Below are 16,982 nucleotides of genomic sequence, written 5' to 3'. Positions count from 1 at the left end.
TAAAACGAATGTATACCTTTTTATCCCACCATTCTATCAAAACGTAACTACAACATTATTAAGAGAAAACATTAATAACCCCTAGCAGTTGAGAACGACAAGTCTCCTTTAATCCCTTCCTGTGAAATGACTGCTGGTAAGGCGCGTCTGCGCAGTAAGTGCGTTTTGTTGGCAGCACATGCGCATTACAATCGGCAAAATGTCTTCCCTTCGCTGATTCACTTTAGAGCCGCCTTTCAATAGGCGCATGCGCACAGACTTAAAAGTGACGCAATGGCATTGACGTCGGCAGATCGTTCGCGTCTATTACGCAGGCGCGCTTCGTTGATCATTCGGCAAACCCTCTATGGATACCTTTTGCGCATGCGCGAACGTGCGCAACGTCTGTATCACTATATGTAAGGTGAAAGAATGGCAGCAGTCCGCAAATGAATTCGGCTGTAGTTGGAATGAATGAATGGTAACTAGTCGTGTCCCGCTGCAGGTTAGTTCCTTGAGCTGTAGTAGTAACTGTATGATTGTGATCCCTTATAAATAAGCGAGATATAATTTCGCTTGTGGGGATTTTTGTTTGGGGAATGTAGGCAAAACTTTGTTAGTTATGTATCTTGTGCTTTAACTCTCCCTTTTCTGTCTGTTCAGGTTGGAGTAAAGGTTGGCCATTGTGCTGCTGGCTCGAGTTCTGCTTAATCATCTTCTGGAAGCCACCTCCCTGCATCCAGCCTCTTGGTAGCACTTGTCTTAATAAGAAGCCTGCTGAGAGATGTGGCCCAAGGCTGTGTGTGTGGGCCTTCTTGCCATCTCTCTGGGACTCCTCCATCACCTGCATCCAGAAATCTCTGATGCAGCCCTTGATTACCTTTCCTCTTCTCTTCAAAGCATCGCCTCAAGGGAACCTGCTTCCTCCTCACCTCCCATTGAAGAAGCCTTCTCTGCGGCCTGGGACAGGCTCATTGTGGCACCCAGCAAGCACTGGGAGCGGGTGGCAGTGGGGTAGGTACAGTAGGAGCATGCTGTTTAACCATAATATTAGTCTTTACTGAGGGGCAGCTGCCATGGGCCCTGTGATGATTGTTGTCTGGGCCCCACCCTGGCTATAGCTTGTTGTGGGGCTCTTCTCAGGACTGCCCTGCTGAAGAGTGATTGTCATGTACTCCCAGATTCACCAAATGAAAGATCTGTGTACATTTTTATTTGCAAAAGATCTTGTTACAAATTGAAATTCTTTAGACAGAATCTAAGATTTGTAAGAGCGACCTTGTATTTACAGAGGATACGTTAATATACATATACAGTAGAGCCCCCATTTTACGTTTTTCAGGGGACCAGAAAAAAATGATGTAAAATCCAGGGAAATGTATTATGCATAATATATAGGTGGAACCACAAAAAAAACCAATGTAAAATGAGAGAAAACTTAAGGGTAGGAGGGGCACACTAGGCGATTAGTGGAGATTTAGTCACCTGGCCTTGTCTTTGCGGCGACCAATCTCCCCGAACGCCTTCCCTCTGCCTTGCACTGGCTTAAATGAAAAAACGCCTGCGCTAAAGCACACCGAAGTCGCCCGAAACTAAATCTCCCCGAATCGCCCAGTGTGCCCCTACCCTAAAGGGGTGGTACACGTTTAAGGTAACCTTTAATATGTTACGGAATGGCCAATTCTAAGCAACTTTTCAATTGGTTTTAATTTTTCTTTTTTTATAGTTATTTGCCTTTTTCTTCTAACTCGTAGCTTTCAAATGGGCGTCGCTGACTCCCTTTTAAAAAACAAATGCTCTGTAAGGCAACAAATGTATTGTTACTTTTTTATTACTGATCCTTCTATTCAGGCCCTCTCCTATTCATAATCCAGTCTCTTATTCAAATCAGTGCATGATTGCAAGAGAAATTTGGACCACAGTTACCAGATTGGTTAATATGCAAATTAAAGAGCTGCTGAATAAAAAGCTAAATAACTAAAAAATCTTCAATAATAAAAAATGAAAACAAACTGCAAATTGTCTCAGAATATCACTATCTACATCATACTAAAAGTTCTCAAAGGTGAACAACCCCTTTAAAATAAGAGGACTTAAAATTGAGGCTCCATTGTATGATATACAAGAGCCATGAATATGCTGTAAATTGTATTCTTATAAACCGTAATTAGTGATGTCACCAATTATATACTATGCTTAGTGATATAATTTCTGTCACATAAATCATTGAAACATATATATTATATTAAATAATGTTCCCCCTGTTGTAAAATATAAAGATATTAAAGGACACTTAGGAGTTCCATAACTTGTATAAAAGCACTCAACCTTCAGCATCATCCCTTTTATGTGGCCTTGGAACTCATTGGAGACTTATAATGTCCTTTTATTTTACAGTAGGGGGTACATTATTTGCCTTAATAACATATCATTGCAAGTATTCAAATAATATAGAAATCCCCCAACTCATGGTATAAATATATGTTTTATTCTGTTCTAATTCTTTTAGTTTTGAGAAATTATTAGAGCTTCCTTGACATTTGTTTTCCTAATGCAAACAACTGCAGGGCACAACGTAAATTAGATCAGGATAAATCTGTCAGCGACTCACCACAGTGGGCTTGTTACTGGAAAAAGAGTGCAAAGAAAAAATATAATGAAGATTATTACTCAAACAAATGAATTACTTTGTTTTACTGTTTAAATGGTTCAGTGGTAAATTCTAAGCAAGGTGGGTTAGTAACTTATGCCAGTCTGCCAGTCTTCTGGGTTTCTTTTTTTCTGTAGCACCCACTGCATTTTCTTGAGAGAGGGGCAAGCAGATCAGAGACTGTATTCAAAGGAAAGTGCCTGCAGCTGTGTAATGGTGTGCATAGTAAGGCAAAACTGTGTCAATAGAAACTTTATAGATGGACCGTTCAACCAGCAGCATTCAGATGTTCTTGTGCTACAGTTAGTCGACATCTAAAGGCTGTTGTGTCTGCTGGGAAAAGCAATAGTAGTTCTGCTACAGGTTAAGTTATAGATTATGGATTCCGGGCCCCAACACTAATATGGAAAGGCACATAGGTAGAAAGCGACACACAAAACTGCATTTACGCCATATTGATTTTATGCAAAGATTCAACTGTGCATCACTTGCAAGGGATCGTTTGCACTTTGTGTGCATCTCCGTAGCTGCTGCACAATGTTGCTCTTCTTTTCAATTATATCTTATGGTTCACTTCATACAGTTGACTTTGCAATTGACATGGTACACATTTATTAAAACTTAGTCGTGTGATTTTAAGAGTTGGCATTTGGTTCAGCCAGGCACTTTGATACAGCTGAATCCTGCTGAAAAAGGCTCGGATTCAGCGCATCCCTACAGCAAATATATAAAATGCTTGTGTTACAAGGAAAGCTGCTTTGGCTCAGCACTGAGCTTATCAGAACCAATATCATGTACAACTCTGATGTTAAACTGAAGACCGATTATCCTTAACATCTCTGTCTAGTTTTGCAAAACCTGCAAGTAAGAATGCCAATGTTGTGCTGCACACTCCTTCTGCAGCGTTGTTAGCCAACCAGGGAGGCTCTATTTGAAATAACCTTCATATCATAGAGGAAGCATTTCGTAGAGGTGCAGTTGTGAAACTGCTGTTTTTAATGTATTTTATTCGTTTCCTTTTGTTCACCCTTAGTATGTCTATGCCATAGTGATGGAGCAGGAACTTTCTCAAAGTCCCTGCCCTTTCTCAAGAGCAAAGATGTTCACTAACCCTATGTCAGTAAGGTGTCGGCAGGTCAGTCCTGGATGTTGTCAAGTTAATTCATAAAGTAACATAAAAGTATGAAAAATAACCCAAGTGCTTATATACCCTCAGACAGGGCTCCGTTTAAAAAAGAAAATGAGAAAAAAGTTTCCCTTAAAAAAAAAAAAAAAGAAAAGAAAATATGGTCCAAAGCATTCTTCATTACATTCAGAGATTTTGTCTTAGTTTATCAGTTTGTTTGTGTTTTAATAGTATAGCTTGTCACTGTCCTATTGTCTTTGGACAATGGAAAAAAAAAGTAATTCTAAGCAACTTTCAAATAATATACAATAACTTTACATATTTTTTTTACTTTTTAAGTTGTGTAAAACACTACAAAAAGAGAGCATCAGCCAAGACTTCAGATCCAACAATGCTTTAATTCACTGGTCTGGTAATAACAGAACATGGAAGGCATTCTGGGAATTCTTAGCTGGAGGAGAGTTGAGTAGCGACACAAAGTTGCCATGGAATGAGTAGTCCGGGAAGGGAGAGAGGGGAATTGTAAGAAACTGAACTATTTTTAGTTGCAATTACATTTACAAAAAACCTATAAAATGAGTTGAAAATGTGTCTTGTATATTGGAAAGTTACTCAGAACAGCATTCTCTTTCATTATGCAAAAAAATATGCGTCAAACCATATTCATGTTGGTTTGTAAAATGGCAATTGGTTTGAGATCTGTCTAGCTTAACGTTTTGATTTATTAGAAGGTGGTTTATAACAAATAATTAATGAGAATTGAATTAAAGGACATGTAAAACCATTGGATTAAAGTGATACTTTTTTTTTTTTTTTTTTTTTTCAAGTTTTAGGTACAAAATGCACCAGCTCAGAGACATAAGTAACAAAGCACCGCACCACCATGTTACCTATTTATCCCAGGAGTCCAACAGCAAAATTAGTCATTTGTTATTGAATTCATTGGGAGGAATCTAACATTGGTAGCACTCAGTGTTTCTTAAATGAACATATCTGGCCAGTATGCTGTGGCACTTTTCAACTGAAGAGCGTGTTTCTCTAAGAAAGAGTACCTTAATAGGATCCCATGGGGCTAGACAAGTGGGTGTCAGAGACATGGCTCAATTCAGCCTGGGATCAGTTTCCAAGTGCCACTTGTATGTTTATAGTAAGATGCTGAGTGCACATGGCAAACTGACAGCAAGTGAATGGCAGCTATGCAGTTGGCTAATAGCTGCGGAGGAGCCCTGGGAACATGTAACATTCAATATCATCACAGTGTACCTTCCCAGTTTGTCAGTGAGGTGATAAAGAGCTGCTGGTGTGCCACGTCAGTGATGGAAGCTGTATATCCCATTCACTGTCAATCAGACAGGAGAAAAATACCTGCTAAAAAAAACACTGCAGAGTAGGAAAAGAATACAGTGCCCTGTACTGAGCCTGAATAAATCACACGTGGTCATCATAACAGGAATTCCCAACCGAACTAAGCAAAAAGATAATTTGAATGATGGCACATATTGACAAATGGGATACAAAATCTATCTCTCCCATAGTGACCTGGCTCTCCGCAATTCAATGAAGACAGCAGCACTCCTGTATAATTGAAAAAGTGAAGCACTTTACTTAACGTGCCTTAGGCTCTTAAGGCACTTTAAGTAAAGTTATTCACTTTTTCAATAATACCGGATGCTGCTGTCTTCATTGAATTGTGTAATTTTTCCCTGGCAAGGGGTACCCCTTGCACCTGGGGCTGCAAAGAGCCTGGTCCGCGTTTGAGGCACACATGAATTGTATTTACTGGTTCTCAGCAATGTTTCCATTAAAGGGGTGGTTAACTTTTAGTATGTTATAGAATGGCCCATTCTAAGCAAGTTTTCAATTGGCCTTCATTACTTATTTTTTATTGTTTTAGAATTATTTGCATTTTTCTTGTGACTCCAGCTTTCGAATGGGGTCACTGACTCTGTAAGGCTACACATTTATTGCTATTGCTACTTTTTATTACTCCTCTTCTATTATGGCTTCTCCTATTCATATTCCAGCCGTGTATTCATATCAATGCAAGGTTGCTAGAGTAAAGTGGACCCTAGCAACTAAATTTCTGAAAATGCAAACTGGAGAGCTGCTGCATAAAAAGCTAAGTAATTAAAAAACTGCAAAAAATAAAAAATGAAAACCAGTAGCAAATCGTCTCGGAATATCACTCTCCACGTCATATTAAAAGTTAACTCAAAGTTGAACAACACCTTTAATAGTTAAAAAAAAAAAAGGTTAATTACAGATGCAACATAAGCCCCAAGTTGTATTGTGCAATATTGCTTTCAGAGTGCAACCTCAATGTTGTTGGGCTGCAGATTCCACCGTGCTTAAACCATTGATAAAATGTCGGTGTGTTCTGTGATTAGGCCATGGATTAGGCACCATGTCCTGTAAAATTAGAAATTTAACTTGGGATACAGCTTTACTGAACTTCTCCATTTCCTTCTATTTTCAGAGTGAATGCATGTGTGGATGTTGTCCTTTCTGGAATAGGCTTGTTACAGGCTTTGGCTCTGACTCCACAGTCTTCTGAAGATCACATGGTATTAAACACACAAGAAGATCTTGCTGAGACATTCTTGCATTACATGCAGCAGGGAGCAGCTGCAGAACGTTTCTATAGTGATGCCAAAAGCTTTGCACACATTTCCAGGACTGCCTCCCAGGACCCCAGGGCACAGGTAATGCAGCTTCCATCAGTCTGAAGCTTTCCTGTCCTGCTGCCACTTGGCGCCTACAACTAATAACACATTTTAGTAAACAAAAATCAATAATAATCTAATATCTACCGGAAACACTCTCTAACTATGTCTGTTTTTCCCCCTAGCACTTTGTGGGGGGGAATGCAGCGCTAATTGCTCAGAGACTGGCAGCAAACCCTGATATGGAGGTAACACATTTTGCATCCAAGTTTGTGCTTTTGCTTTTACAGCTGATTTTGTTTGTGAACCTGGAAAATTTGTTAATAGTATTCAGGAGCTCTTCATTTTCCGAAGTTGCCTCACGAGGAAACTTTGGGCTACTTCGGAAAACAATGCGCTCAGAGTGCCATCCCGCTGGCAATTTAGATTCTAGCCGGCGGGAAGGCTTTTCGGGGAGATTAGTTACCCGAAGAAGAGGCAATTTGTCGATGGGCGACTAATCGCCCTGAATCACCACACGTGTCTCTGCCCTTCAAGTGTTCTGCCAATTTTAATCCAAACTCTAAGGATTAGGCCAAATCTTTTGTGATTTGGGCCAGTCCTGGGTATGGTGCATACGGAGTACAAGTTAAATGCATGGTGAGGGCACAACTGTGGAGTTTTATATTATAACAATACTAGCAGTACGCCTGGTGCTGCTACACTAGGTTAGATTAGGGCAGAATACTTTGGAGGGTTACATCGTTCTTGTGCAGGTTTGAAGACTCAAACTGAAGGACAATGTTTGACAATGTTCTAATGCTAGTAGCCCCTTTTTAAGTCTCCTCCTTAGGCTGAGGGCACACTAGTGCACTGCCCACTTCTCTGCAAATGAAACTAAATCGGCACTTTCTTTAAAAGAACAGCTCTTGCTTGTGTGCGGCTACACAGAACCGAGCGGAGCAGAGATTGACTTCAAATTGCCTGCTTAGCTCCGCGTAGCCACACACAAGCAGAAGCTGTTCTTTAAAGGAAGAACTGATTTCAGTGCATCATTAGGCAGAGAAGTGGTTAATACACTTACTTGTTTGCCCCTACCTACTAGTGTTTAAGTGGTAGAAAAAAAATAATGTAACACTTTTCAGTGAATTGAACCTCTTCATTCTTGCTTTCTGTTTCAGTACTAGATTTTTTTTGTCCTGGTGCTAAGCTTTTTGCATTCTCATATTTCTGTTGGTCTGTGGTATTGAGTCATCTCTTTATTTCTGCAGGTTCTTCTTTGTGGACCCGTTGGGCCAAAACTACATGAACTGCTGGATGAGCGGGTCTTTGTGCCACCAACCTCTTTGCAGGAAGAAGATGAATACCATCTCATTTTGGAGTACAAATCAGGTGAAATGTTTGTCAAGAGGTGGAAGGGGGACACTCCTCAGAGTTACATGTGTTACCTGAAGAGTGTCCAGACAAATTACATTCACTCTGCATTACAGTGACTGCTAAAAGGCTCCCAGTTTTCTATGACCACTGGTCTTATGAGTGACTTAGAAATTGCAAATAAAACTTGCTTTTTGGCCCCAGTTTCTCCACAGGGGCCATTCAAAGTAACTTGACTAAATTGAATTTGAAGCAACTGTATTCACTATCTTGATTTTGGTTTTTAATATATTTATTTGTCATGAATTGAGCCATCATCTTTTTCTAGACTATTTTTAAAGAGCTCTATAAATATTTAATATAGTGGCAGACAGCTTTTTTTTTTGGTAAGAATGTATTTTTATTAATAAGTGTCTAAAGGGCAATTTAAAAAAAAAAAAAAAAACCTTTTTATTGACATTTGGATTATTTGGTTGCACCTTTATAATTTTGCATTTATTTGGTATCCCCAAAGATACTTAATCCAATTGGAAGTATTACCTAAATAACGTCACATTTTTATTGTATTATCTTCTAAAGTGGAATTTAAGAGCTGATGTTGAAAATCATACCAATATTGGTGAATCAGACTGGTAGCAAAACTGATCAAATAATATAATTATAATTGACTGCCACTTTTGCTATTCTGCTTACAATCCCACAGGCAGATCCTAGCTTACTGCACTTCATATACCCTTTAGTAAAAATATATATGGTCAGTCATGTGATCATAATGAACAATCACAAAACAATGCTCCAGCAAGAGAGTGAGTGCTTTAACCCTTCTCCGACTAGTCATTTTTGGGAACACCATATTAATAAGTGACTGAATTCAGGTGAATAACATAGTTATGCGAGTCCGTCAGAACCTCCTATATAACTATATATTGCTTCTGTGCTTGTAGGTGAGCAGTGGGGATCCAGGCAGGCCCCAGCAGCCAGTAGATTCATATTTTCTCACGATTTGTCCAACGGTGCAATGACATCGCTCGAGGTTCTGCTTTCTAGCCTGGAGGTCTTCCAACCCAAGCTGCTGGTGCTCTCTGGGCTCCACATGATGGAGGGTCTGAGCAGGGAAGCTAGAGAGGAAAGGCTCAGAGAAGTAAGTATGAAAAGAATGATTTCAAATCGTATTTATTTTTGCAGTCTAAATGAAACACTCTCTTTGTGCTTTTTTTTTTTTTTAACAAGGCTGCAGCTTCCTTGTCAGAGGTGCCTTCAGATATCCTCATTCACCTTGAACTGGCTAGTATGACAGATGGAGACCTGATGAGAGGAATCATTTACCAGGTAATTAGTGGAAATGTAATATCACTGCTGCGACTTTGGGATAGGGTTTATTTGAGTAAAGCAGAAGACGAAGCATTGACTGAATTAGACAATATTGTGTGTGCTTCAACCACCTTATTTAACCTTGTAGGTTTGGTGCAAAGCTGTCGGGAAACCTTGCCAGGGGTTTCCATAGAAATGCAGGAAAAAAAATACAGCTGCAACACCTCTTTGTTGCAAAAATTGAAAACCTGAATTTATTAGGTCAAACAACCAGGCAACGTTTCAGGCTTACTCTTGCCCTTTCTCAAGCATGCCCAAAATGTTGCTTGGTTGTTTGACCTAATAAATTCAAGTTGTCACTTTTTGCAACAAAGGGGTGCTGCAGAAGCATTGCCTGAATGGCACCATTAACTAATTTTAGTGTTGGGCTAAATCACTGCTGCAGTTATTTGTGATAACTATGGCAACTTGACTTATCAACACTACATTTTTTAGCTCTACCTTTCCCTGGTTCTTGGTCTAGTTCCTGTCACAGTCAGATTTGAGCGCTCCTGTGAGCAACTGCTATGTTTTTCCTCCACCACTCAACCGGAGCTTGACAGGTGGCATTAGTCCAGTTTCCAGTGTGTTGGTGATGGTGTGGCTGAAGTTTTCTGTTATTCTCAGTGTAGATTTAGGGCTATGTCTAGTTTCCTGCAGCTGTTTTTTACATGTGTAGGACCTCCAACAAAGGCTCTACTATTATAAATAATAGAGAAGATGTTGCTGCTGTCGGTGGACTTCTGCTTTGCCAAAAGCAGATCTGTCTGCTGCAGTTGGAACATTGGTACATACAACAAAAAATGATGGCTACTTAAAGTGGTAATGACTTGAACAATGTTGGGTTTTTTTCTCTCTCAATTTCTCTGTTACTAAATATGTATACAATATTTTTGTCTGTTTCTCTTGGTCAGCAGGTCTTCCCTTTCATCAGTTCTCTTGGGCTCAATGAGCAGGAGCTTTTATTTCTCAGCCATTCAGCCTCTGGCCCCCACGCCTCCATCTCTGCTTGGTCAGGAATTCCAGAGGTTGGGATCGTCAGCGATATCTTGTTCTGGATTCTTAAGGGTTCTAAGAATGAAGCTTCCTCCCTTACTCGTATTCACTTTCACACCCTGGCCTACCATATTTTGGCAACTATTGATGGCTTCTGGGGCAATCAGGTATCTGCAGTAGCTGCTGGTGCAAGGGTTGCTGGTACTCAGGCATGTGCCAGTGAAACCATTGATGCAACCAGAGTAAAATTAAAGACTCCTTTGGAGTTTTCTACCTCTCGAGAACAGGTGGGCAGTACAGTCAGGGTGAGTGCACAGGAACCAGTTGCAGTTTGGATTAGGGAAGGAGTTACATTCCACTTCACACCAGTTCTCATCTGCAAAGAACCTGTACGGACTGTGGGGTTAGGGGATGCAATATCAGCCGAGGGACTCTTGTTCTCAGAGGCAACATCTCAGTAAAGTATCTTGTGATTATATCTTTAGCCTCAAAAATGTTTAAAGCTGAGTACTGCCCTTTTTGAGAGTCACACTCCATTAAAATGACAAAGCTTCTATGTGGGGCTACATAGGAATGGCCGTTCATGGGTTTGAATCTGCTGGCAGTGATGAAATGTTTGTATACATGGCTTTCTTTCTCTTCTGATGCTTTACAACCCAAGTTATTGATTCGGCCAGAACAGAAGTGTCCATATATTACTTTTGATAATTGCGGCTTCAGTGATTAAAGGGCAATAGTACTTATATATGGATAATTTTGTCCCTACTAATCTGTCAGGCACCCATTTCCCTCTTATGAACCTTTCCGAGCAGTCTATAAACTACAGATGTTGTTTAGTAAGTCTTCGATTTGAATTGATGATGCCTAAAATGGGACCATACTGGAAAAATGTTGGCATATTCAACTAACGCGATCCATATGTGGATGACTAGATTGGCTATCATTGGAAGCATCATCATTTGTGATCTAAGAGGTTTTTTTTTGGATTAAATCAATACCTCAAAAAATATATACTGCTGGGAAGGACTGGTCCCATGGGGTTTGGGGATGACTGATGACCCTATACACACTCAGAAGGGGATATAGGACATCGTTTTCTGTTTTGAGCAGTCTGCTATTGTGCAGTTGTATCTGTCTTGAAGTCACAGATCTAAGATCAAGCAGTTCATGTTTTAGTTAATGATGTATGAGGTGGTTGGCCCATGTGTTGCCAGCGTATAGGGCAAATAAAGTCCAGACTAATCCTTCACTTCTTTTGGTTATTCTAAAATATCATAGCGCTGATTTTTTTCTTCTTGAGAAAACATATTGGGGCTCATTTATCAACACTGCCCAAATTTCCCTGTGGACTGTTACCTATAGCAACCAATCAGATTGCTGCATTCATTGTTTTTCTTGCAGCTGTCTTTAAAAAGCTAATCACTGATTCGTTGCTGTAGGTAACAGACCATGGGCAAATTTGCCCAGTATTGATAAATGAGCCCCATTGAGTTAATGCAGCCTCTCGCTTACCTATGGGTTTCTCCAGCCTGGCTCAAGTCAAACCCAGAGGGTAAGTAGGATTTGCACAGCAGACCTATGCAACAAAATTCACTTTTAATAAATGATTTTTTCTGGACTTTAATTGCCTGTTGAGTTGAGGGAAGGTAAAGAGGGGACAGTTTGTCTTGGCATGTGTTGCTGTGTAAATCCTAAAGCACCTTTTGCAGAAACACAGAAGCCACATTGTGAGGGATGAATGCTACAAGTTAGAATTCAGTCTTGGCACTGAAATGTAAACTGCTCTGTACGTCTCAATCTGATGATACTGAAGTGACAATAGGTTTTCTTTGTTACAGATATAAATTGCATATTGTTTAGGATTTGTGGCTTTGTTCAGTTGCCCACATACATTTTCCATAGGCCAGCACTAGTTTTCTAGTGCTGGCTTTTTTTTTTTTTTTCCCGGCAACTTAAGTTTGACTCAGAAAGTAAGAAGTGTGTTCTCATGGCCAGTGATAGACTGGGTCAGTTCCCAGGGTTTTTTCACTGGTAATTTTCTGTAGGGAAAAGCCTAGCGAACAGAACACCATGTGTGGCTGCTTTAGAAATCTAACACATTTAAATGGTTTGTTCACTATACAACACTTTTTTTTCAGTTCAGTTGGTTTCAGATAGATCACCAGAAATAAAGACTTTTTCCAATGATTTTCTATTTGTAAAATGTTCTAAATTGTACATTAGTTGATACATTTCTTATCTTTGACCCTTCTGAGCAGAATAAAATTGATAGAATAGTTACCAATACTCCAGAGATGCTGCTGAGAAATGTATCAACTCAATGTTGCAAAATTGTAACTGTTTAGAGTCTGCACCTGAATTACTGAGCTGCCAGACTCAAACACCAGAGACACGAACATTAAAATTTAAGCTTCAATTTTGGAAAAAAAAGTCTTTATTTCTGGTGAACAATCTGAAAACAACTGAACTGAAAAAAGTGCTTGAAAGTGAACAACCCTTTTAAGAGTAATGAGACAGGGATGTTTTATCACCTGCACTTTTCTATGCCTGTCAGTGACCCTATGTGCCATTGCCCTTCAGAATACATTTGTTCCTTACCATTCTGAAAGCCAATCCTTCCCAGACAGCATCTCCCTTTAAAAAAAACACAGCCTCAAATGCAAGGTTTTTCCAGCCAATTATAAACCTTTAATCGTGTTCCACAAAATCAGTATATTATGCAATCTGCAGTTAGTTGAGGGCTTGGTTTTAATTATGAAATGGAAGACTTACAACCCATGCCTAGTCCTTTAAATTTAAAGGGCCAGTAATAGATATAGTGTGTGTGTGTGTATATATATATATATAGATATATAGATATATAGATATATAGATATATAGATATATAGATATATAGATATATAGATATATAGATATATAGATAGATAAATGAACAAAAACCAGCACCAAGGGTCTTCCAGTGATGAAAATATTGTATTGTTACATAGTATGCAAAACCGACGTTTCGGTCCCCATCGGGACATATGTATATGTGTCTTCCATTTCATAATTAAAATCAAGCCCTCAACTAACTGCAGATTGCATAATATACTGATTTTGTATACGGTAACTGTAAATCAAATATTTATTATTCTGCTGTATGAGAAAGGTATTTATCCTATAAGTGTATATAGCCCTGAAGGAACAGAACCATGGCCTACATTTGACTTCTGTACTAGAGCCAATGCATTTGTATTGTTTCTCTATTATGTGCTGTGCCTTGTGGCTCCTAGAGTCCTACATTAAAGGAGAAGGAAAGGCTTGATGCACTTAGGGGTGCCAAATGTTAGGCACCCCCAAGTGACTGTACTGACTTACCTGAAACCCTGGGTGGGTGCTCCTATCAGCAGAAAACTGCACCGGCCCGAGGTTATCCGAGCAATCTTCCTCTGTCTTCGTCTGGCTGCACAGTAGAACGAAGAGCTGAACTTTAACTAAAAAGTCGGCTATTTCATTCTACTTCGCATGCATCTGCCCCGGGAAATTTGAAGACGGAAGTGGATCGCTCCGTAGTGTTCACTGGTATAACCCCAGACAAGTGCAGTTTTCTTCTGATAGGAGCACCGGCCTGGGGTTTCAGGAAGTCAGTACAGTCACTTGGGGGTGCCTAACATTTGGCACCCCCAAGTGCACCAAGCATTTCCTTCTCCTTTAAAGTCCTGCACAAGGTCGAGTACCCTCAGTCATTGGTTTTTTTTGGGTAGTGGCCATTTTCACCAGCGCTACAAGTAGTAGGCTTATGGCACATGGGGTGGCAGCAAAACTTGGCAATTGCAACACAAGTGATTAGAAATGTCAAAACAGTGACAACCTGTGGGCACTAAAGACATTTTATATATTTTAATCTTGAATAGGAAACTGGACAACAAGCCGTTCCAGGGCATTTTGACTTTCAAGGGTTTTCAGATTGGACACCACTGCCCAAAGGTGCATGTAGCATAGGAATAGTATTTGTGATACAACAGCAGCCCCTGGGCTTCCAGTTGCCTGTTCACACTGAAGAAGAAACTATCAGCACTGTCTGTGGTCTATTAACAGCCACTTGGTCTGAAGGCAGAATTGTCGGTTTTATATTATTGCAGTTCTTTTGCTGTTGGCGGCGGTTCCTTAGACATCTAGTATCTACTCCACCCAGTCTCTTGAATGGAACTTTGGTTTTCAATTTAGTTCAAAGAACATTACGTGTAAATACATACTGGGTACATTTTCCATTGTTACCAACCCTTCACATGTATGAAGTGTAACAATGGCTTTCTTTTATGTCAAGTTGTGATGCCTAGCGCACTTTGATTTATTGTACTTTTGTCGTAGAGCAAGCATTACACATCAAAACATTTTGGGCAAACAGAACTTGTTCATTCATGTTTGATGAAGTTAACCGATGAGAGGAGATTTAGCTGCCACCATTTTACTAAACACATATGTAAGCACATACATATGGCTCCATGGGGTCCCTTTTAGCAATGCTGTTTCTTTATGGCCTCTAAATTATAAAATGTCCCATAGTATGGCTAAAAATTATTTCAGGGAAAATCAGGCATTCTTTTTCTTTTGAAAATGCTGGAAAAATAGAAACCCCTTGCTGTGGGCCAATGTATCATTCATTACACACCTATTTCAGGATTAGCCGTACAGCAACCATACAGGACACTGCTAAAAGGAGAACTAAACCATAAAAATGAATATAGCTGGAAATATTGTACATTATATACAGAATTGACTGCACCTGCTTCACAGGTCATCTCCATAACAATAGTGATACAGGCCTTCAAATGTATAGGAGCCATCTTGGATTTTGGTAGAAGTGACAGTGACCCTACACATGCTCAGTGTGCTCTGGGCAGCTGTTGAGAAGCTAAGGTTAGGGGGTCATCTCAGATCATCAAGCAGAATGAGTTTCGAATGTCAACTAGGGACAGCTTTAACTTCATCTGATGAGTCTAAAAGTGACTTTATTGCACTAAATATGACAGTAGCACGCACTCTCTCACTTGAAGCTGCATGGGTCTTTTATTAAACCCCAGATGTTTCATTCTGAAATCACTAGTGCTACACAATTCGGCTTCAGGCTAACTGGAAGTCTGCTTCTGCAAAATGACAGCCGTGCTCACTAAATAGTGGGACTGATCGAGCTGTTTTAGGTTACACAGTACTTGTAAGGCCATTTATTGGAAATCTGTTTTGTAGATGTTAAAAACATTCTTTTGGCATGAAATGGCACTATAACCCTCCTTCCCCACAGTGATTTACTTTGCACAATCCTTCTTTCATGGAAGGAAAACATTCCCAAGGACCAAGATTTTTTTTCTCTCAAACTAGTGATGTAGATCCTTTTGTCTTTATGTATAGCAGAGAGAACCATTGTATCTTTTATACTTCCTTAATGATATTGGTGTGTGTGTGAGACAGCAGTCACCATTTATTTCTATTCAATAACACAACCTAGTCCTCAATCTCCAGTTGGACAGCCTACCCTGTAGTGTAATATTAAGGCTCAGAAGAGCTTTTGAGAAACCTGGTTAAACAGCTCTACCAAAAAGCAGTCTGAAGTCAACCATAAGCAGATCGATCAGGTGAGCCTATTTGGTCCCTTCATTGGGCGGACGATCTGCCTTTTGGTCAGGCTGCACAAGCAAAGCTAAATTTGTATGAAACACTGGCTGGCCATTATCTAAAACTAATGAGATTAAGTGTGTGTGGGAGATTCTTACCTTTGTTTTCATCTGTCTGTAAAACAAAGGGTTTGTTTATATTTATGCAGTTCTACACCAAATGACTGTTACATTATTTATATTTATTAGTTGTTCTATCAGGCCAGCTAATTCTAAAATATGTGATGCAGACAAGACCTTCCATATTGACTCTCTAACTCTCTCTCTTTCTCCCCTGGCACAATGATATGGAGCCTTAATCATGGAATTTGTCTTTACCTTGGCTTTTCCTGCTTTCCTTTGTTTTGGTTTTTGAGCATTGGAAATGCTCAACATTTTTGGAATGGTTGTGAAAAATGTATTTTTTTTTTAAATATTAATAAAATACTTTTTTTCTAACAAGTTTTGGTTCAGACTGTTTCCTCGGTTAATAGCTAAAAAGTAGCTGCACTGTGTGGGGGCAGCATAACCTGCTCGGAATCTGGTGCTTTCATTCTTAGAGCCTCTCTGGTAGAGTCCTGCGCAGAACCAATTTGTTAAACCCGACCCGGACCTTAAACCCGCATACTTAACCGCAAGTACCTTATCCGCAAGCAGATCCGCGGCCCGCTGACTATCAAGAAACAGAAAGTGCTGTCGTAAACCAGAAGTGACATCATTAGAAGTAGGTGTGATCAGAAAAAAGGAGTAAAACAGGAAGTGCTCAGAAAAGAAGGCGTAAAACTCACTATTGAGAAGACCTGCGACATGACCCGCAAACCCGGAGAACTTCCAACCCGCGTCTATACCCGCTCCCGAAACTTCTATCTGCAACCCGCAGGGTACCGAAGGTTTTTGCGGGTACCCAACCCGCTGCAGGACTCTACTCTCTGGCACTGGCCTTAGATCAAATAATTTCACATTCATTTTCAAATTAATTTACCCGTACAAAATTATCCTGCAGACATATTGGATTTTGGATCACTGACCTTGTACTGTTGCCTCTCCGGTTGCAATTCTGTGTGATGCAGGACATCTTTGCAGTTTTATTAAATTAAAAGAAAAAAAAAAGCAATTTAATAAGTTCCAAGTAAATCCTGCCTTACTGCTAGTTGCTCCCAAGGAAAGCGAGAACCACCATCTAAAGCTTCTCCAATTTACCTCAGACAGGAAAAAAAATCCTTTGTGACACCAAG

At 39.9% G+C, this 16,982-nt stretch overlaps 1 protein-coding gene across 2 annotated transcripts; it reads left to right on the top strand.

The window, feature by feature from the left end:
• Nucleotides 1–323: 323 nt before the first annotated feature.
• adpgkl.L (ADP-dependent glucokinase like L homeolog) lies at nucleotides 324–16,209 on the top strand. Of its 2 annotated transcripts, none has more exons than XM_018252890.2 (8): nucleotides 324–484; nucleotides 643–993; nucleotides 6,232–6,457; nucleotides 6,604–6,666; nucleotides 7,669–7,789; nucleotides 8,716–8,912; nucleotides 9,002–9,100; nucleotides 10,039–16,209. In XM_018252890.2, the coding sequence occupies exons 2-8, from the start codon at nucleotides 764–766 to the stop codon at nucleotides 10,576–10,578; spliced, it is 1,476 nt and encodes a 491-aa protein (XP_018108379.1). In that variant the 5' UTR covers nucleotides 324–484; nucleotides 643–763; the 3' UTR covers nucleotides 10,579–16,209. The 2 variants fall into 2 exon arrangements, with proteins under 2 accessions (XP_018108379.1, XP_018108378.1); XM_018252889.2 differs by having other exon boundaries at nucleotides 10,036–16,209.
• The last annotated feature ends 773 nt before the right edge of the window (nucleotides 16,210–16,982 follow it).

Source organism: Xenopus laevis, chromosome 3L (assembly GCF_017654675.1).
Source record: "Xenopus laevis strain J_2021 chromosome 3L, Xenopus_laevis_v10.1, whole genome shotgun sequence".
NCBI classification, from domain to species: domain Eukaryota; kingdom Metazoa; phylum Chordata; class Amphibia; order Anura; family Pipidae; genus Xenopus; species Xenopus laevis.
Note: the sequence above shows the minus strand (reverse complement) of the source record. Positions and strands in the feature narration are given on the sequence as shown.

Coding starts and splice junctions, on each gene's coding strand:
- adpgkl.L (XM_018252889.2), top strand. CDS start 764: ATGTGGCCCAAGGCTGTGTGTGTGGGCCTTCTTGCCATCTCTCTGGGA. Junction 6,458..6,603: donor CCCAGGACCCCAGGGCACAG/GTAATGCAGCTT, acceptor TTTTCCCCCTAG/CACTTTGTGGGGGGGAATGC. Junction 7,790..8,715: donor CATTTTGGAGTACAAATCAG/GTGAAATGTTTG, acceptor CTGTGCTTGTAG/GTGAGCAGTGGGGATCCAGG.